General features: G+C 42.1%; 1 protein-coding gene across 7 annotated transcripts in view; it reads left to right on the forward strand.

Annotated features, from left to right (window-relative positions):
- Abl2 (ABL proto-oncogene 2, non-receptor tyrosine kinase) overlaps positions 1-21,737 on the forward strand; it is a 90,820-nt gene that overhangs the window by 63,558 nt on the left and 5,525 nt on the right. For 4 of the 7 annotated variants that reach the window (XM_021198793.2, XM_021198798.2, XM_021198797.2 and 1 more), the window contains exons 2-11: positions 2,098-2,160; positions 4,212-4,382; positions 6,699-6,994; positions 10,799-11,071; positions 12,235-12,319; positions 14,112-14,289; positions 14,937-15,121; positions 16,303-16,455; positions 17,883-17,972; positions 21,307-21,480. In XM_021198793.2, the coding sequence (XP_021054452.1) occupies positions 2,098-2,160; positions 4,212-4,382; positions 6,699-6,994; positions 10,799-11,071; positions 12,235-12,319; positions 14,112-14,289; positions 14,937-15,121; positions 16,303-16,455; positions 17,883-17,972; positions 21,307-21,480 (1,668 nt within the window). The remainder of the gene's footprint in view (positions 1-2,097; positions 2,161-4,211; positions 4,383-6,698; positions 6,995-10,798; positions 11,072-12,234; positions 12,320-14,111; positions 14,290-14,936; positions 15,122-16,302; positions 16,456-17,882; positions 17,973-21,306; positions 21,481-21,737) is intronic. The other 3 variants (XM_021198795.2, XM_021198800.2, XM_029538924.1) reach the window with 2 other exon arrangements.

Here is a 21,737-nt window from a genome sequence, read left to right on the forward strand (position 1 = left end):
AGAGAGAGAGAAAGAAAGAAAGAAAGAAAGAAAGAAAGAAAGAAAGAAAGAAAGAAAGAAAGAAAGGAAGAATTGGGCAAATTAATTTATAAGGGACCTGAAAGACCCTTTAAAATTTTGATTTTTACTGTAAGTTTGGGACCAATGAAGAATTTTAAACATAGAGTTACAGAATAGGACCTTATTTTAAACTTTAAAAGGAGTAAGTATAGACACACAGAAATCAGTACCTAGTGAAGGAAGAAGCAGTGTTGGTGGAAGTGAAAAGGATGAATGAGAAATGGATAGATTTCAGGTGCTTTAACATTTTTTCATAAGCTGGGCAGTGGTGGTGTACAACTTTAATCCCAGCACTTGGGGAAGAGGCAGGTGGATCTATGAGTTCAAAGCCAGCCTGGTCTACAGAGCAAGTTGTAGGATAGCCAGGGATCCATAGAGAAACCCTGTCTCAAAAAGCCAAAAAAATGTTTTTACATTAATTTATGTGTGTGTATGTGCGTGTTCACATGTGTTGTTGGAGGACTGTGTGTGTGTGTGTGTGTGTGTGTGTGTGTGTGTGCGCGCGCATGTACACATTTGCATGTGAGGTCAAAGGACAGTGTGTGTGTGTGTGTGTGTGTGCACGTGCACGCATGCCCACATGTCCACATTCACATGTGAGGTTAGGGGACAGTTTTCAGAGTAGGCTCTCTTCTACCATGTGGGATCCAAGGATGGGACCAGAGTTGTCAAGCTGTGCAGCAGCACCTTTACCACTCTCCAGAGCCATCTCTCTGGACTGATAGGTATTGTCTGAAAAGAAGAATGGAGTCATAAATGGTCACAAAGGTTGTGGCTGTAGTACCTGGAAAGATAGAGTTATCATTGAGTGAGATGGAGGATTCTAGCATGAGGAGGAGCAGATTAGAAGTAAGATATGGAATGGAAAACAGCTTTGCTTAGTAAATTCCGACATTGTCATTAGTGATTGCTGGTTTGTGCTAGGAAACACAGTTTTATGTTTATGTAAATTAGCCTTGTGGATCTCACCTTTGAAGTTGCTGGGTTTCACAAAATAACAGAGATGTGCTATTTGCTACTTTTTGCCTTTGTTGGGTTTATGTTGGTTTTAGTGTCTTCTAAATGCCACAGAAACCTAAGTTCTAAACATTAATTAATGGGTAGTTTGCTTTGTTGTTATTGTTTGTTTGTTTGTTTGTTTGTTTTTGGGGAGGGGGTCTCACTATGTACTCATTGGAGTTCACAGAAATCTGCCTGCTTCTGCTTCCTCAGTGCTGAGATTAAAGGCATATTTAATTGTTTCCTGTTGCTTACATTCTTTCATGAGTATTATGCAACTAATAGCTCTTGAGTACAGATTATGGAACCTTTGGAAAAAATATGATTATTATTCATAAACAATACATTTTGTGTTTGAGGAAGAATTGCAGAGAGAAGGGATTGATGCAGTACTCTTTGGAGAACACACAAAGTGAATGAATGGCCTGTGTGGTTTCTTGGGGAGACTGCAGGTTCACAGGGGAACTGAGTGTTGAAAAGTGACAGTCAGCCAGTCAAGAGAAAAAGGAGGAGAAGGGACTGGAGAAATGGCTCTTCAGTCAAGTGCTTCCCTTCAAACATGGGGGCCTGAGTGTGAGCTCCAAAACCCATGGATTTAAAAGCTGGGCATGGTGGCACACTTTGAATTCCAATGCTGGGGGGTTCAGCCTGAATAACCTACTAGATGAGTCCTAGGGCAGTCAGACACCTGTTTGAAACAGAAGGAGGGGAGCTCATGGGGAGTCACACTGAGATTGTTCTCTGGACTACACACGAGCGCGCATGCACACACACACACACACACACACACACACACGAGAAGAGCAGGAGAAGCCACTACAGGTGTAATGGAGTACGTGGACAAGGCCCAGTGTGGGAGGCAGTCCCAGTAAGGTTTACAGTGTAAGGAGTAGTGTGGGGAAAAGTACATTGAAGAAGGAGGTCTGCCTTACTCAGGAAAGAAAGGACTTGAAAGCCAGAAACAAGGAGACCAGGAGTCTGATGAATAACTCTTAAAGGGACTCAAGAGTGATGTGGTCCAATTTTTGTCTTAAATAGATCACTTTGCCAGCTGTGTGGAGGATGGATTTGAGGGAGACAAGACTGGAGGCAGTAGTCCAGGTGAGATCTGTGGGCATTGAACAAAGCATTGAAGGAGAGATGGAGAAGAGGGAATGACTTGAAACACAAGGAAACCGCATATGCAAGCTCTTTTCCCTTCTAATGTGGCAAAACAATTTTGAATAAACTAGGAAGGAGACATGAGAGAAAATGTTATATGACATAGACAGATGGATCGTTTGCCTCGGCAAGCAGCCATTTAACCCAGTCCCTGGAAGCAAGAACATTGCTCCTGCCGGGCATGATGGCGCACGCCTTTAATCCCAGCACTCGGGAGGAAGAGGCAGGCGGATTTCTGAGTTTGAGAGTTCGAGGCCAGCCTGGTCTACAGAGTGAGTTCCAGGACAGCCAGGGCTATACAGAGAAACCCTGTCTCGAAAAACCAAAAAAAAAAAAAAAAAAAAAAAAAAGAACATTGCTCCTGAAAGAACAGTGGGTCTTTTTGGTTTTGGTAGGTTAGTTTGTTTTGCATAACCAAACTAGGTTATGAGAATCAGGTAATTTTTAACAAATGTGATACAAGATTAGATTCAGAAACTTCAAAAGCCTTAAGGACGAAACAGATCTTACAAGGTCTTAGCTGGAATGCATAATTCAAACTCAGAAGTACATCGATAGTTGTCTTAGTCAGGGTTTCTATTCCTGGACAAACATCATGACCAAGAAGCAAGTTGGGGAGGAAAGGGTTTATTCGGCTTACATTTCCATACTGCTGTTGATCACTGAAAGAAGTCAGGACTGGAACTCAAGCAGGTCAGAAAGCAGGAGCTGATGCAGAAGCCATGGAGGGATGTTCTTTACTGGCTTGCTTCCCTTGGCTTGCTCAGCCTGCTTTCTTATAGAATCCAAGACTACCAGCCCAGAGATGGTACCACCCACAAGGGGCCTCTCCCCCTTGATCACTGAGAAAATGCCCCACAGCTGGATCTCATGGGGGCATTTCCCCAACTAAAGCTCCTTTCTCTGTGATAACTCCAGCTGTGTCAAGTTGACACAAAACTAGCCAGTACAATAGTATTTAGGGCTTTGATTAAGTCACTAATAGTTTACAAAAATCTGCTGCTCAGGAAAAGAGATCAGAGTTTTTAAAAAATTAAAGAAATGAAGAATTGTAAGCTATCCTAATAAAGTAAGTCTCACTCTGTAATCTAGGCTGGCCTCAAACTCCTGACCTCATTTCCCTGAGTGGTGCGTTACGGATGTGAGCTGCCTTGCTTGATTCAGATGTGTTTCTGTTAGGCAGAGAGTGTCAGGATTAATCTTGCTAGAAGCACTGTGTATTTGTTATTTGTAAATACATGATATATAAGATATTTATTTCTTGAGAATATTATTTCCCTGCTTTGTTTTGTATGAAGGCATAAAGCAAGCACCTAGCTTAGAAGGGTTTCTTAACTTTACCATCCATATTTCAGCTCATTACCACATTAGCTGGGGGTGAAGGGCACTCCCTCCTGTCATCCCTGCACTGCCTAGATGGCAGAAAGATGAGGAGGGAAGGTCACCCTCAGGTCATAGCAAGCTTGAGCCTGAGGCCAGTATGAGCCATTTGAAACTCTAACTCAGCCCACCTCCCAAGAGCTGCAAGCCTTTACACAACAATGTATCGCATGTGCTCTGTAAGCTAGCTTACTGTTTGTAAGTTTTGTTTCTCATTTTTAGAGAACTGCACCTTTGTTGTTCATTTAGGCCTGATTTAGGTGAATGCATATAAACCAGAACTAACTCCTCTGGTTATGGTCTTTCCTTTCTTTGACTACATTATTACAGTTTCAACAAGTCAATTGCTGCCGTAAGCCCAGGAAATAACAGCACCTATGCCAACTCTTTGTGTATGTTGCTTTTTAGGATAGAGTTGTATGTAGCTCAGGCTTGCCTTGAATTCATTGGATAGTCTGTAGAGGATGACCTAACTAACTCTTGGCTTAGTCTTTGTAACTTTGTGAGCCTAAGTGTATGCCAACAGTTCACATGCAGCCCTCACTCTGAGCTCTGAATTCTTAGCTGTTTGACTCACTCACTGGATACCTTTCTCTTTTTGTGTCTTTCAGAAGTTTTGCACCGCCCATTTGGCTGTGATGCTGAATCTCAGGCACTGAATGAAGCTATCAGGTGGAGCTCCAAGGAGAACTTGCTGGGAGCCACTGAGAGTGACCCTAATCTCTTTGTTGCACTTTATGACTTTGTGGCAAGTGGTGATAACACACTCAGTATCACTAAAGGTGAGACGTCTCTGAATTATGCTTTCTAGTTGTTTGTTGTTATTAATGAGGCAGGTGTCAGAATTAAAGGTGTTTGACATCAAGCCTGCTTTTTTATATTTTTAAGAGGAAAAAAATTATCCTTTAAAAGAAAATAATACTTTAGTTACTTTTCTGGAGGTAGCTTACTTGAAATAAATAAAGAAAAGTTTGGGGGCTAGAGAGATGCCTAAGTGGTTAAGAGCACTTGTATTCCTGCAGAGGACCCTGGTTCAATCGCCAACACCCAATGGTGACCTGCACTATCTGATACACTCTTGTTAGCCTCTTTTTTTTTTTTTTTTTTTTTTTTTAAGATTGATTGATTGGTTGGTTGATTGATTGTAAGTACACTGTAGCTTTCTTCAGAAAAAACACCAGAAGAGGGCATAAGATCTCATTATGGTTGGTTGCTGGTATTTGAACTCAGGACCTTCAGAAGAGTAGTCAGTGCTTTTAACCTCTGAGCAATCTCTCCAGCCCCCTCTTGTAGCCTCTTAAGGTACCACACACAAACATGCATGCATATAGCCAAAAGTTTTGTGTTGAACATGTGACTTTCATCTGCAATCCCAGCATTTTGAAATACTTGAAGCAGAAACATTGTTGGCCAGAATGAGGCTAAAGTGAGTCTCGGTCCTGTACTGACAGGTTCAATGTCTGTCTCCCTGTCCATTTCCATAGTAGTCAGGAGATCCAGAGCAGAAAATTCTAACCAAAATAAGGGGGGGGCTGTCAAAACCGTATGGGTTTTGGCTCTATCCTGATTATGATGGCCTATATTAAGCAGTTCTGTTTAAGTGTTTAAGGAAGCAGCAGTGTAAATAAACACTTGTACACATATCTTGAGTTTCCTAGCAAGTTCTTTTGGACACTACTGTGCACGTGCACATTTGTGTAGATAAACCACCATACCAGACACTCATGTCTTATAATGTATATACAGTATATAATATGTACATGGATGAGTTCCTACGCATACCTCTGGGTGCTTTTATATATAGGTATTGCAGGTGAAATAATGTACGGCAGAGAAAGCCATGTTATAATAAATATTTCTGTAGGCCACAGGAGAAAGGTAGATGGCTACCACAGTAGGGCTGGACTGCTCCTCACCAGCCTTGGCCTGGTCTCTCCTGTGCCCTGTACTACAGATTGCTGTCTCTTCCTTTTGCTCTCTAGCATTAATAGCAGGTGTGAATTCTATAGAAAAGCTGCATCTCTTAGAAGGAAGAGTGTCAGGTGCTGCAGAGTGGCCTTAGATGAACATTTGCTCTAGTCTGTGCCGCAGGTGTGGGGCAGAGCGTATGTCGCAGTCCACACTAGATATTTCCACTTTTAATACTATATCAAGAGATTCAAGCTGAGAGAAAGATTCACCAAGTGTTTGGAATTTTGGGTTCCAACCTAACAGTTATTTTCTGTTTCCATAGACTAATTTTAGAGGAATGGCAAAGAGTGAGTCATTGTTATGGGAAACAGGAAGAAACTGAGAAAATAGGAACTTTTAAACCTCGAGTCCTGGAAATGTTAAGAGTCCTTGCCAGCTAGGGTCTTGTGGGGTGTTTGCTTGTATTGATGGCTTTGCTGCTTTGGTATTGTCTGAAAATTTAAGTAACTTTGTATTTCATATGTCCTGTTCATTAACAATGAATAATTATGTGTGTATGTCTATTTTAAGTGAAAGTAAAATCTATTGTATTTTTTGAGGAGTAAGTACTATTCAGGTGTTAGTACATGTCTGTAGTCCAGCATTCAGGAGATTGAATTAGGATCATGAGTTTGAGGCCAGCCAGTCTAGGCTCAATGAGACTCACATAAAAGGAAAAGGGTGGGCAGGTGGGCTGGACTGATGGTTAGTGTTTAGTGCTCTTTCAGAGGCCTAGAGTTCAGTATTCAGTACCCATGTTGGGTACCTCACAACTGCCTGTTACTCCAGTTCCAGTGGTCCCAACCCCTCTTTTGGGGACACATACACAATCACTGTTATTTTCTATCAATTTGAGTTAATTCTGTATTCTAATTTAATATAATTCATCGTTTCTAGAAGACTTTTTAAGTGATATATAATCCTTCAGATACCCATACTGGCTGTCAGAAACCTTTTTTTTTTTTTTTTTGGTTAAGCTGCTATGATTTAAGGTTCAAAGTAGAGATCAGTCAGTCAGGATGTTAGTAAGCAAGAACCAAAGTGTTTGGATTGTTTTTCAGTGATTTGCAGTTTGCCGCTCTACGGCTGCAGTCTGACAGCGCTAACACGCTCTCCGTTCTTTCTGTGATGACTTACTTGATGGCTAGGTGAAAAGCTGCGAGTCCTTGGTTACAACCAGAATGGGGAGTGGAGTGAGGTTCGCTCCAAGAATGGACAAGGTTGGGTGCCAAGCAACTACATCACTCCAGTTAACAGCCTGGAGAAGCATTCCTGGTACCACGGGCCTGTATCCCGCAGTGCAGCAGAGTACCTCCTCAGCAGCCTAATCAATGGCAGTTTCCTGGTTCGAGAGAGCGAGAGCAGCCCCGGGCAGCTGTCCATCTCTCTCAGGTACGAGGGACGCGTGTACCACTACAGGATTAACACCACCGCAGACAGCAAGGTAAGGCCTCCTCCTGTGGACTGGCTCTCCAGTGGAAAGGGAAAAAAATAGAAAATCATTTTTGTATCTGATATAAAATTAAGTATTGCCTAACTTGGTGAGTTTGGGCTATTTAGCATATTAGAGCTTGCTTATTTCAAAACAACTCAAAAAATACAAGTTAAAAGTTGTAGATAGGGCTGGTGAGATGGCTCAGCGGGTAAGAGCACCGACTGCTCTTCCAAAGGTCCTGAGTTCAAATCCCAGCAACCATATGGTGGCTCACAACCATCCGTAACAAGATCTGACTCCCTCTTCTGGAGTGTCTGAAGTCAGCTACAGTGTACTTACATATAATAAATAAATCAATAAGTCTTTAAAAAAGAAGTTGTAGATAAATAAGGATAAGCCATATTTGAAGTTGAGGAATGAAGAGATTTATACAGGTTAGCTGTTTTAATCATCAGCACAAATGCATATCAAGTACATAGAGAAGAAGTTAGAAGTCAGCCATAAACCTTTGGAAGGAGACTCCTGTCCAGTAGAGAGGTCACAGAGTGAGAGGGTGTTTGGAGGCTGCTGTTCCTCATCACTGTGTGCTAATGGCAGTAGATGAATTACCCAGCCAGTCTTCGTAGAGTGAATGTGTTACACAGATTCTTTAGGGCCGAAGAGATGGTCACTGGCTGCTCTTGCAGAGACCTGGGTTTGATTTACAGTACCACATGGTGACTCCCAACCATCTGCAACCCCCATTCTGGGAGATCAGTGCTTTCTTCTGACCTCTATGGGCACCAGGTATATGTGTGGAGCTCAAACATGTGGGTGTAACACCCATACATATTAAATAATGATAGTAATTACATTTAAAAACAAAATCAAACATAAATTATAAGTCCTGAACTTAAACCAGTTGTTCTATTGAATGGTTCATGAAGTTGAGCCTCCTTTCTTCCCTCAGTAGGACGGACAAAGTGGGAGGGGCATGTGGGCCTCTGAGCAGGCAGAACCTCACCATTGATTAACTGTGAGGCTTTCCTTAAGGCTCAGTTGGGGGGGGGGTGGTGATGCTGACTTAGACTGGTTCTCTCTGTGTACTGGAACTTGCCATATAGACCATACATACACATATGAGCTTATAGCAACCGTCCTGCCTGTCTGAATTCAGAGTGCTATGATTATGGTGTGTACCACCATACCTCCTCCCTTTGCCCTCACTAACTTTTGATTTATATTAATGATGTATGTAGAATATGTTGTGTGTCCATACGGGGGTGGGTTTGTGCATATGGGTGTAATACCCACACAGGCCAAAAGAGGGCTTCGATTCCCTAGAACTCTAATGGATGCTGGAGAAATCTCTTCAAGAGAATTGAACCACTAAGCGACATCAGTCTCCTCTTTGTCTGTTATTAAGTCATTTTGTGAGATTACTGTAAGGATTAAATGAAGCAGTTTTTGTAAAGTATGAGAGCTGATTCAGCACAGAAAATATTTTATTTGTTCATTCTCTCTCTCTCTCTCTCTCTCTCTCTCTCTCTCTCTCTCTTTCCTCTTTCCTCTTTCCTCTTTCCTCTTTCCTTTTTAACCAATGTATAAGTATATTGTCTGTGGCCCAAGTGAATGGGATCAGAGTATGTAATATAAGAAGAGATGCAGCCATTATTAGTTGTTTTGCTTTTTGTTTGTCTCTGTGACAAATATCATAGAGAAACAGTAAAGAAACAGGTATTTTCACTCCTGGCTTCAAAGAGTTCAGTCTACTATCAACGAACGGTTCTATTACCTGTAGGCTGCGGTCAGGCAGACCATCATGGTGGGGTCATGTGGTAGCGCAGAGCTGCTCACTCCACAGCATAGAAAGGGAGCAGAAGCAGCAGCACTGACTGCCTGAGCCCACAAGCTCTTCAGTATAAGTCTGTTGGGGGATGCGTTAGATCTGCTCCCTAACACATGCACAACAAAATGAGCGCACATATGTGTCAGACTATGCAAGAACATTAATTCACAGCAACAGTATTTATGATAGCTTCACAATCGAAGTACCAAGTGGCATAATTGACTAATGAATTACGGTATATTGTTAAGATAGAATCTCCTACAGAAACAAACATAAACATGATGCTCTAGACACGAGTCTGTAGAAAGCTGGGGCCTACTAGCTGTCTATTCATTTCTGAATTTTCTGAAGCTACTTTGTGTTTCTAAGCAGACCTGAGTAATTTCTATAGGAACCCTATATAGCCCCAAGCTTAAGATGCCTGTTTTCCATTCCTGTTCAGAGAATTTTTCTACCCTCTCCTATAGATGAGTTTCATACAGTGGGCATGACCGCTAACAGCTATAAGTAACTGCACTGGAGTTAGACAGTGGTTGTTGGTTAGCGAGCCTTGTAAGTGTCCTGAAAGCTATTGAATTGTATACCTTAAAATAGTGAATTTTATAGCATGTGAATTATAGATTAACACTAGACAACACATACCATATGATTTCCTTTATGTACAGTTTAGAAAACTATGTGCGTTTCGCAGCAGTAAACAGCCGGCAAGGACTTGGTGCTAGTGATGTTGCCATTCTTGATGTGGGTGCTATTTACTGAGGGAGTTTATTTTGTGAAAGACCACATTCTCCACTTATGAATTATGTACATTTAATATATAAAAATATAACTTTTCATGTGTTTGTTTTAAACAATGTTTGTTTATTTAAGCAGCCTGGGCACAATGGCACATACCCTAGAATCCTAGCAGTCATGACACTGAGGCAAGAAGGCCACAAGTTTGAGACCAGACTGGGTTATATATAGAAACTCTATAAATTAATTAGTCAGTTAATTAAAAATAAATCATACTCCCTTAGATGATAAAGCCAAAGGCTGCTATCTTATTTTACACTTTAACTAATTATCACAAATTAGCAAGCATCTTGTTAATAACTCTGAAATCCAATTATGTCTCTTTTTTAATGGCCTAGAGTCTCTTTTTTAATGGCCTAGACATTCTTAAAGGGTGTTAAAAAAAATAAAATTTATAATTATGTGATGTTAAATCAAAATTTTACCCATATTAACCTTGCAATATCTAAATTAATGGCTGTCAGTTTATGTTCTGAATGGATTGTGACATTATACTTTATTAGTTTAGAAGGCAGATCCAGATTGCCTATTTGATCACTTCTCTCAGGTTTGGGTTGTACAAGCTCTTGTTTGTGACTGAGTCTAGCTTTAGCCAAGCTGACCTGGAACCCCTGGTTTTCCTCCTCTAGAGTCTTTGGAGTGCTAGCTACACAATGTATAGTCCTGTTGCTTGAAAAGTTTGAGGACTAGTGTGCCTGATGTCCCTGCAGCTATGTTGGGCATTCTCATTCAAGGCTAATTCAGAAAGAACAGTAAGGATGATTAAAATGAGATTAAGCCATTTCCCTTACTCTAGGCATTAAGCTAACACTTACTTTGCCTTAATTATGATAACCTCCTGGGGCACTAGTAACACTAGCATACAACCTGTAACCCTTGTGCATTGGAAGTGGAAGCAGAAGCATCAAGAGTTTGAGGCCAGCCAGGGCTATATAATGGAGGCCCTCATCTCAAAACAAACAAAAAAGTCAGGCCAGGAACAGCAGTGCACACATTTAATTTGAGCTCTCTGAAGGCAGAGACAGGTTGATCTATATGAGTTCAAGGACACCCAGGGCTACATAGTTAAGACCCAGTCTGAAAAAAGCAACAAATCCTCTCCCTGCTGTCTTCATGCCCCGATGGCAGTGAAATGCTTGCTTTTGAACATGACTCTTTTGTCCAGTTGCTGAGTGTTCTCTTCTTTCCAGGTGTACGTGACAGCTGAGAGCCGCTTTAGCACCTTGGCAGAGCTTGTTCACCACCACTCCACAGTTGCTGATGGGCTAGTGACCACGCTGCACTACCCAGCACCCAAGTGCAACAAGCCAACCGTCTATGGTGTGTCTCCTATCCATGACAAATGGGAAATGGAGCGGACAGATATCACCATGAAGCACAAACTTGGGGGCGGTCAGTACGGAGAGGTTTATGTTGGCGTCTGGAAGAAGTACAGCCTTACAGTGGCTGTGAAAACACTGAAGGTAAGTCGCTGAGAGCCAGGCTTCCAAGCATCTTTGTGTGTGCACTAAATCACTTAGAAAGATCAGTGTGCCCTTTTTCAACTCTGGAACACTTTCCACCCACTGGTGCCAAACACTTCAGCAAATGGTGGTGATTAACTTAGTGCCTTTGCTGACAGTACAGGGGCAGATTATTCACTGCAGTGCAACCCACGTGTGGGGAACGGCTTGTCTCTGGAGGCTGTTTTTTTGGGAGCTCAGTGAGAATTTAGAAGCAAATTATAAGTTCTGTTGAGAACAGCCCCTGCTGGACAGAATTCTTCATGTGTAATCTACAACATCACAAGTTCCCTGTTCTGATCTCAATCCCTCTGGCTTTTGTTATTCCCTTCCTCCTTACAATTAGAGATGCCCTTTTTGGTTAAAGGAGAAATAACAAGGTCTACATTGGCCTTCAAGTCACAGTCCTCCTGCCTCAGCCTCTGAATGCTGGGCTTACAGGTGTCACTGCCACACCCAGCTAGATCACATCTTGTTTTTAAACTCACAGAAGCCCTCTCCCCAACCCTACTGTCTCTCTCTCTTTTTTTTAAGTATCCTGCTATAAAATCACAGAGTTGCCACTTACTGTGGACATTCGTGTGAACTATCACAGGTAGTAGTCAGCCCTGTTACTGAGCATACTCTGAATGTAAAGGAAGCAATATTCAGACCATCAGACACTAACCTACCAGAAACTGACTCTCGGTCCCCTCTGTTGTGGTAGTTGTAAGATGAAGCTGTTGATTTTTGCTTCCTTGTTTATTTTTATTCCAGTGTCTGACACTGGATAAATTTAAGGGCATTATTCTTAGTTGTTCTTCAATAGAGCATATTAGATTGTAGCAAAATTTCTTAAAGTGATATGCTAAAATACTCAAATGATCTTTTACTTAAAAAAATATATTATATGTATGTATATGGGTATTTTGCCTGCTGTGAGTGTAGACCCCAGGGAGGCTGGAAGAGGGCTTCAGTCTTGGAACTGCAGATGATTGTGAGCTGCCAGCCGTATGGTTCCTGTACAAGGGCAGCGAGTGCTCTTAACTACTGAGCCATGTCTCAGTAGGCTTGTGAGTTGACTTAAATGAAAGCTTTGACCTCCTTTTTGTCTTTCTTACCCTGCTTTCTCTTCCCTTTAACAGGAAGACACCATGGAGGTGGAGGAGTTCCTGAAGGAAGCTGCAGTGATGAAGGAGATCAAGCATCCTAACTTAGTACAGCTGCTAGGTGAGACCCCTGCCGTAGGCTTCATAGGTCCATGCTCCTGTCCCAGCTTCCTGTTCAGATCGGGGCTTTTCTGATTGTTTTGTTTTGTTCTAGTTTGTTTTAGCACTGTGGTAGAAATGATAGCTGTAAATCAACTATGGTGAATAGAACACTTATCTAGTAAGCATCAAGTCTTAGTTAGGCTTAGTCCTTCAAACACACACACACACACACACACACACACACACACACACACATCCCTCTTCTCATTTTAATTAGACATTAAAACAAAGACAGTAGCCCAAGTTTATTACTTCTTTTAAAAAAAGAGTATTTTATTTTTTATTTATTTTATATGTATCATATTTTATCTGAAAATATATGCTTCTGTAGTATCCAATGAAACTAGAAAAGGACATTGGATTATCTGGAGCTGGAGTTTTAAATGGCTATAAGCTGCCCTGTGGGTACTAGAAATCAAACCTGGGTCCTCTAGAAGGGCAGCCGATGCTCCTAACCACTGAGCCATCTCTCTGGCCCCTTGAATTTTTTTTTTTAACTTACTTTATGTGTATGAGTGTTTTGCCTACATGTGTATCTATGTACCACATGTGTGCCTAGTGTCCTTGGAGACCAGAAGAGGGAATCAGATCCCCTGGAACTAAAGTTACAGGTGATTGTGAGCTGCCATATGGAGGGAGGACCAAGTAGGTCCTCCAGAAAGAGAGGCCATTGCTATTAGACGAATTGAAGATAGTTTCAAAAAAGTCATGAAATATTTCTATAAAATAGAGACATTAAGCAAAAGACCATTGAAAAAAAGTGAATTAAAACTTGTGGCTGATCTGTTTATCCAAGCAATAAATGGCTATGTTGAAATGGGTTCATTTCTTTACTGTTTGCATCAGAAAGGAACACGATTAAACATTTACCCCTTTTAAAATTGGGCCTGTTTAGCTGGGCGGTGGTGGCACTCGGGAGGCAGAGGCAGGCGGATTTCTGAGTTCGAGGCCAGCCTGGTCTACAAAGTGAGTTCCAGGACAGCCAGGGCTACACAGAGAAACCCTGTCTCGAAAAACAAAAAACAAACAACAACAACAACAAAAAAATTGGGTCTGTTTGTTTGTTTCAAGGCAGGGTTTCTTTGTGCAGCCCTGGCTGTCCTGCAACTCACACTGACCTCAAACTCAGAGGTCCACCTGCCTTTGCCTTGCAAGTGTTGGGATTATTTCCTTTGAATGCTCAAATTAAGCTAAGCCATACCAAAAGAAAAAAATTAATATGCTATCTGCCATATATTAGTGAAGTCTTTGACTATGAAAACATTTTTTTATAAGCACAGGTAGAGATAGGTGGTCTACATAAGTGAAGTGGTGTTACTTTATATTAACATAGGTTGCACACAGTTGCAGGGGGTGTGGGCACATATAAAACTCAAGAAATGGGACTGGAGAGATGACTTAGTGGTCAAGAGCACCAACTGCTCTTCCAGAGGTCCTGAGTTCAATTCCCTACAACCACATGGTGGCTCACAACCATCTGTAATGGGTTCCGGTACCCTCTTCTGGTATGTCTGAAGACAGCGACAGTGTACTCATATACATAAAATAAATACATCTTTTTTTTTTTTTTTTAAAAAGAAGTTTGGCCTTATCCCTTGTCAGGTTAATATAAGAAACTATTTTGCTTCTCAGCCAGATGCTGAAAAAGTCTGTGCTGCTTCAGAGAACAGGCACCCTAACTGACCTGTGTGTAAGCTTTTGTTGTATTTATTTCATAGCATGTGGTGAAGATTATCATTGTTGTTGGTCAGGTGTGTGTACCCTGGAGCCGCCGTTTTACATTGTGACTGAGTACATGCCCTATGGGAACCTGCTTGACTATCTCCGGGAGTGCAGCCGAGAGGAGGTGACTGCCGTCGTGCTACTTTACATGGCCACCCAGATCTCCTCTGCCATGGAGTACTTGGAGAAGAAGAACTTCATTCATAGGTGAGTAAGCCTGCATGAAGGCGAAGCTAACACTTGTCAGAGCTTTTGGAAAAGAGGTCTTTGCTGTTCTAACACTACATCCAAGGTCCTTTTATGCCACCTAGTGGCCAAACTTTTAAAGTAACATTTGTCCTAAGGTGGGGGCGGCAGCGGTTGTTTTTATTTTTGTTTTTAGTTTTTAGGAATGGTTCTGTTGCTAACGTGTGAAATCTAGCCCATTATTCCTAAAAATAGGAATTCATTTTGTCCAGCATCTTTATTCTGCCTCCTTGTGGGTATTCAGTGCATGGTACAAATTAGTAAGTTTCTACCATGTTGATGATGATTATAAAGTATTCCAGTGTTAGTTATCATTTCCTTACCAGCTATGCCTGCAGCAGAGAACCAAGACATCTAGTCCACACCCATCTTTTTTGTTTGTTTGTTTGTTGTTTTTGTTGTTGTTGTTGTTTATTCGAGACAGGGTTTCTCTTTATAGCCCTGGCTGTCCTGGAACTCACTTTGTAGACCAGGCTGGCCTCGAACTCAGAAATCCGCCTGCCTCTGCCTCCCAAGTGCTGGGATTAAAGGCGTGCGCCACCACGCCCGGCTTAGTCCACACCCATCTTACTATCAGCAGGAATAACACAGGGTTCTCTTCCCCATAGAGATCTTGCTGCCCGGAACTGCCTAGTGGGAGAGAACCATGTGGTGAAAGTGGCTGACTTTGGTTTAAGTAGACTGATGACTGGAGATACCTACACTGCTCATGCTGGAGCCAAATTTCCTATTAAATGGACAGCACCCGAGAGTCTGGCCTACAATACCTTTTCAATTAAATCTGACGTTTGGGGTAAGGTTGAAATAATTTCCTAAATTATTTCATAAAAATAAATAATTTCCTAAATTATTTCCTAAAAAAACATGTATTGTTTTACTTTCTTTGTACATGGTCTTAATCTTTTTTTTTTTTTTTTTCCTTTTTTTAAACATTAGCTATGGCTGGCCAGGTGTTCACTAGATTAGGGTAAAACTTGGGACAGTTCTTCACAATCAGGCTCCTTAGCACTAGGACCACAGATAATTTTCTTAGTTCGTCAGAATTTTTAGGATGCTCAAATAATAATAAAAGTAAGTTGAGGAGACTGAGATGGGAGACTTGGGATTTTGGATTGAGGCCAGCCTGGGCTACTTAGCAAGTTGAAGGCCAACTTGACCCACATAGGGTTGAGGTACGGTTTAGTGGTAGGGAACAGTCTTGCCTGTTCATGCTCGCATTGTCTATGACTGTTTTAGACTTATGTCACATGGTAGTACAGAAGCCATATGACCCACATATTCTAAATCTCTCCACTCTTTAGGGACTCTTTAGTGAGCCTTTAGGGAAGTCCTGCTGCTCTCTGCCAGTTTCTCCATACTCCAAGCCTCCAGCACCCCTGTTCAAGCATATCGTCTTATCTTTACCTTGTCCTGCATAGTTACCTTTGTCCTATAAAGCTGCTTGTCTGGAGGTACAAGCCCATGTCAAGCCCAGAGGTTGGGAATAGGCACAGGGGAACAACTGTAATCACTCCAGCTGGGGTATGGTAGTGGATGCTGGACTTCCAGCATGCTAGATCCTCGGATCCTTTGAGACCATGAGTATGAGACCTGCCTGGACAGTATGCTGGGACTATGAGAACAACAACTAAGGAGCTTGGCCTGGTGGCGCAGACCTCTGTGCAAGTGCAGAGGCCGTCCTGGGCTCTTTAGGAAGTTGTAGGCCAGCCTGGATTGTGTGAGAACTGGCTCAGCAGCCTTTCCTCTATAAAGCGCCCTGCTCCGTGCAAGGCTTTGCTTACTTACAGAGTTCTCTAATAGTGAATGCACCTTACAAGGTCAGATAACATTTCACTTAGAATTGCCCTTGTCCTGGATCTAATTTCTGCTGCTCTGAGAAGTAGAGACTAATTAGAAAGACTCAATAGACCAAATTAGTATAGAAATGTGGACTTGGGGCCAAATAGAAATGCATTTTTTAATTCCTTTACACAGCCTTTGGAGTACTGTTGTGGGAAATTGCTACGTATGGAATGTCACCATATCCAGGTATTGACCTATCTCAAGTCTATGACCTACTGGAAAAAGGATATCGAATGGAACAGCCTGAGGGATGCCCCCCTAAAGTGTATGAACTTATGAGAGCATGTAAGTGTTTTGCATGTTTGAGCTTTCAAAATGGACCAGCAACAGGATGGTTAATGAAATGGGCACCATTTCTGCTCTCAGCTTTGTCAGACGGATCTAGTCTTGTTAGCAGTTGCATAGCTTGTCATTGACAGACCAGTTGGCATAGTGCACGATATACCACTGAGTCTTATTGGAATCCTAAGGATAGCTGTCTGTGACCCAAATATAGTGCCAGTTTCTCAAAAACATTTGTATATTCGGTAAGACAATAAGTTGAGTTTGCATAATACGTTTGAAGGATGGCTGCTTTTAGCTAGATATGAATGGTTATTAAAGACTGATTGTTAAGTAACCTCTACTGGGCTAGAAGACCTGCCTGAGTTCAAATCCCTAGTAACCACATGAGATGCCTGCCTCAACTGCACACATCTGTACACCAGTATCAGGATCTCAAGAGATCCCAGGAACTCACTGGCCGGCCAGCACACTCTGCTCAGGCGGCCAGCTTCTGGTTCAGAGGAGACCCTAGGTCAAGGGACTAAAGCGTGGAACAGAAGAGAAAGATGGCCTGTCTTTTCCTCTGGCTTCTACACGCCTTACACGTGGGCATCTTCCATCTCTTTACTACACAAATAAAAACCAAACAGTCATCTCTTATGGATATGAACAGTGCCATAAGACTGCTTAGAGACACACATTAGGAGGCGAGAGGGAAATGGAAGTGAGCTTGTATTCACGCGGCACTGGGTCATTACAATTTTCTACTGTAGTCATACTACAATACATACTGTTTCTCATGCTACTCATGTTATACACACACATACACAATGCAGTATTAGTGGTGTAGAAATCAAAAGAAAATTTTGATAAGTAACTTCTCTTATTCCACCATGTGAAACCCACTTAGGTTTTCAGGCATGGTGGTGAGCACTTCTGCCCACTGGCCCAGCTTGCCAGCCCCATTGTAGTTCTCGCCCTCGCCCCCTCCCTCTCCTCTTCTCTTCTTTTTTGTTTTTCTTTTTCTTTGGAGACAGAGTTTCTCTTTGTAGCCCTGGCTGTCCTGGAACTCACGCTGTAGACCAGGATGGACTCAAACTCAGAGATCCACCTGCCTCTGCCTCCTGAGTGCTGGGATTAAAGCTGTGCACCACCACCACTCTGTGGTTAGTTCACTTCTAATAGAGAAAAACTTGCTATTTTCTAAATTTTCTCTTGGTCCTGTCTTCATTTTTGTAGTAGTAGGAATAGGAACCAAGGGTAGATAGGACTAGCACTACAAGGGCGTTCACAGCTCCTGAGGCTGGAGCTGAGGGGTAGCCACTCATCCCACAGTTCCTGTACATGCTGAACTCTGCTAGCCACATGCCGTGGTACGTGTGCCCGATGCTTGGTTTGCCACTGGGGACGAGTCCCTCAAAGAGGCTGTAAGCTCTCTTCTGCTGCAGGCTGGAAGTGGAGCCCTGCTGACAGGCCCTCTTTTGCTGAAACCCATCAAGCTTTTGAAACAATGTTCCATGACTCCAGCATCTCTGAAGGTGAGTGTTGGGGCAGGGGGTTGACTACTAGTGGCCAAGTGAAGAGTGGTAATGGTAATTTCAAGTATGGGAAGCTCTGACAGTTGTTGACTGCTGAAAGATACTGAGTTGACTTTTGGCCTCTCTGATTCTCACATTACTACTTTTTTTATACCTTTTTAGTTCTGGGGTTTCCTATATCATATTTCATACTGAAATTACATTTTTATTTAAAATTTACTCAGTCTCTACAAAGAAAATCAATAACTTCAGTAGTTCTTAAAGAATATAATACAAAGAAGATGAAAAAATAAGTGTGAAGATATTGTAGGCAGTGAGGAGATGGCTCAGCATTGCAGAGGGTCAGACCAGAGCTCAGTTCCCAGCACCACTCTGGGCAACTCTGAGCTACCTGTGGCTGCTCTAGAGCAGCAACTCTCAACCTGTGGCTCATGACCCCCTTGAGGGTCAAATAACCCTTTCATAGGGGTTGAAAACCAGATATTTAAGTTCCAATTCATAATAGTAGCAAAGTTATAGTTATAAAATAGCAATGAAATGATTTTGTGGTTGGTGGTCACTACAATATGAGGAGCTGTATTAACAGGTCGCAGTTTAGGAAGGTTGGAAACTGTGGTCTAGAGGTTCCAGTGCCCGCTTTGGTCTCTGTGGGCACCTGCATCATGTTTATACACTCACACTTAGATACACATATATACACATAATTTAAATCTTTTAAAAATATATATTCTAGCACAAATCCTCATCTAAGGCGCGCGCGTGCGCGCACACACACACACACACACAGAATATCATAAAATTCCATTTCTAGAAATATAGACAGTATAACTAAGATTTATGTAGACACTTGTGATGTCTGATTATAGCTTATAATATTGAAAACAGTAGGAACAACTTAAGCATCTAACAAACTTTTTTATATAAGCATAACTAAGTACTTATATCTTTAGATATATTAGGTTATCAATAGAGATATGGGCACACATACGCAGGAAGAGTGTGGACACACAGGAAGCTGCTTGCTTCTGTATGTAGTGTTCTGGAGACCCCTGCAGAAGTCCGACAGTGAGCAGGTTGTGGAGGCACAGCAGCTCTCTCAGCACTCACTGAGGCAGGAGGAGCTCAGGGTCAAGGCTGTCCTGAGGTAGCTTATGAGACTGATAACACCAGTCCTCTGCCTTTTTGTGGTAAGGAATGAGACCCTTGGAGAGCTAAGGATACATACTTCATACTTCTTAGTTTTATCTGCCTATTAGATGCTGTGATAATACAGTTCTCAAGGGTTTGGGGTTTTGTTTGTTTCTTTCTTTCTTTTTACATATTTTTTCCTTCCCTTCATAATGAAGTAGACTTGGTCTTTTAATTTCAAGTTTTAAAATGTTTGAAGAAGAAATCAAGGAAATTGAGCTTTGTCGTCTTTTAGTAATTTATCACAAGATAAGAAGAAAAAGGAAATGGAATTACAATATTGACATTTCTATAAAAGTGTATCCATCCTTCCCTCAAGTTGTCCCCCTACACACAGACATCCACATATACACCACATATACACCATATATACACCACATATACATAAATATATACATAAACATACACATAAATGAATGTAATTAAAATTCATCAAGTGGTAACAACTTTGTACAATTTAATTGATTGATATACTTTTGTTTCGGAATAAAGAGTAACATATATTTTTGCCTCAGTAAAATCCACAAAGCTCATGGCTCAGCTAAGTCAGCCATGGGTGACCAACTGAGTGAGTGTTGTTTTCATAATCGGGTGTTAGTTGGTTGGTTTTGCTTTAATTTTGGTACTTGTGCATGAACCTGAGGTCTCGTGAGTATTAGATAAGCACTCCAGCACCTGAGTGACATCCCCAGCTCAACAGAGTCAGGGTTTTGTTTTTCCTGTTGTAGTCAGTCAGTTGTGTGTGTGTGGGTGGCCGGGGGTGGTATGTGAGTGAGCTGGGGTCAGGAGGAGAACACTGATTTTTTTTTCACTTGAATGAAATAGAATAAATTTATATTACTCTCCTTTTTAGTGAAAACTGCTTCCCTAAAATAGAAATCTCTACAGACATGAGTCCCTTTCATTCAGTGAACAGTGTGCTTAGTGGGGTTATCTAAATGTCCAGTGAGCGCAGGAAGCCATGAGCAACATCACTTGCCAGCAGGAAGTATAGATTACAGGAGTTTTCCAAGACATGCCTACCAGAATGAGCAAAAGTAAAATTACATGCACTGTAGAATAACAGCTTCCAGGTTGGTTTTTGTTTTTGTTTTTGTTTGTTTGTTTGTTTGTTTGTTTGTTTTTTGAGACAGGGTTTCTCTGTGTAGCCCTGGCTGTCCTGGAACTCACTCTGTAGACCAGGCTGGCCTGGAACTCAGAAATCTGCCTGCCTCTGCCTCCCAAGTGCTGGGATTAAAGGTGTGCACCACCACCGCCTGGCTTAGCTTCCAGTTTTGACAAGCATGCCAAGTAAGTACCAGACGTTTGCACACTGGTAACATGGGTGCCACATGTTACGGCTGTTACATTGGTCAGAGCCTGAAGAAGACTATCCATTTATACCAATTAGATGTACACAGAAGTTCGTGAGCCAGAACAAGAATCAAGTTTCCTAGCTACATATTTGTAGTGACTCAAACCGGAAATATCCTACGTAAGCTCCAAGAGGAGGACAAATGAATTTGGTAGTCTCACATGTCAGAATACTTAGTGGCAATGTATATATCTGTAGGAATAATAGTGAGCAAAAGAAGTTGTCCCTTAGAGTATACTGGGGCCAGAAGGTAGTTTAGTTAGTGAAGTGTTTGGCATTCTGGTCAGAGGCCCCATGAATTCAGATTCCTAGTGCCTGTGTGCAAAGCTAGGCATCACAGCATATACCTGTGGGAGAAGGAGATAGGAGCTCCCTGCTGCTTGCTGGCCAGCCTGTGTAGCTGAAACTGAGCTCTAGGCTGGTAGGAGACCCTTTCTTAAAGGGTAAGGTGGAGAGCAATTGGGGAAGACACCTGGCATCAGCCTCTGAGCTCCATGCGTGTGCCTATATACACATAAGACTATATGCTGATTTCATTGTTTTTATGCTTTGTATATTTTATTTTTGTTATTTTCAAGATGGCATTTTGCCAAAGCTGGTCTCCTATTCCTGAGATGAAGGGATCCCCCAGCCTCAAGTATCGGAGCAGCTGGGACTATAGCAGACTGTGCACCCAGCTGCATTTGAACCTCAGTGTTCTGCTCTCCATTTCTCCTTTCTCAATTGTATGCCTTGGTCTCTGTCTTAAAATTGTTTTTTTTTTTTTAAAACTAGACTGTGTCTCTCTTACAGAGGTAGCTGAGGAGCTTGGGAGAACGGCTTCCTCCTCATCTGTGGTTCCATACCTGCCTCGGTTACCTCTACTTCCTTCCAAGACGAGATCCCTGAAGAAGCAGGGGGAGAACAAAGAGAACCTAGATGGGGGCCTTGATTCCTCCGAGAGCCTGGCCTCTAGCTCAGCACCAGGTAGGAGGGGTCAGAGCAGAAAAGGAACCCCCTGAAGAACCAGGGACCATGATGCTTCTGGGCCTTGGGCCTGCACTGCCAGTGTGGGCAGTCTTATCCAGCCCTACCCATCTATTACCAGTTCTGTGGTTTTGGTCCCTGGCTCCCAGGTGGTTACCCAGATGGGTGATGACATACACATATTCTAGAGAAGGGACAAATACAGAACAAACCAGCAGGTGTCACCACTAATACACACATCACAGTTGGAACACTAG

Source organism: Mus pahari, chromosome 5, assembly GCF_900095145.1.
Source record: "Mus pahari chromosome 5, PAHARI_EIJ_v1.1, whole genome shotgun sequence".
NCBI lineage: Eukaryota > Metazoa > Chordata > Mammalia > Rodentia > Muridae > Mus > Mus pahari.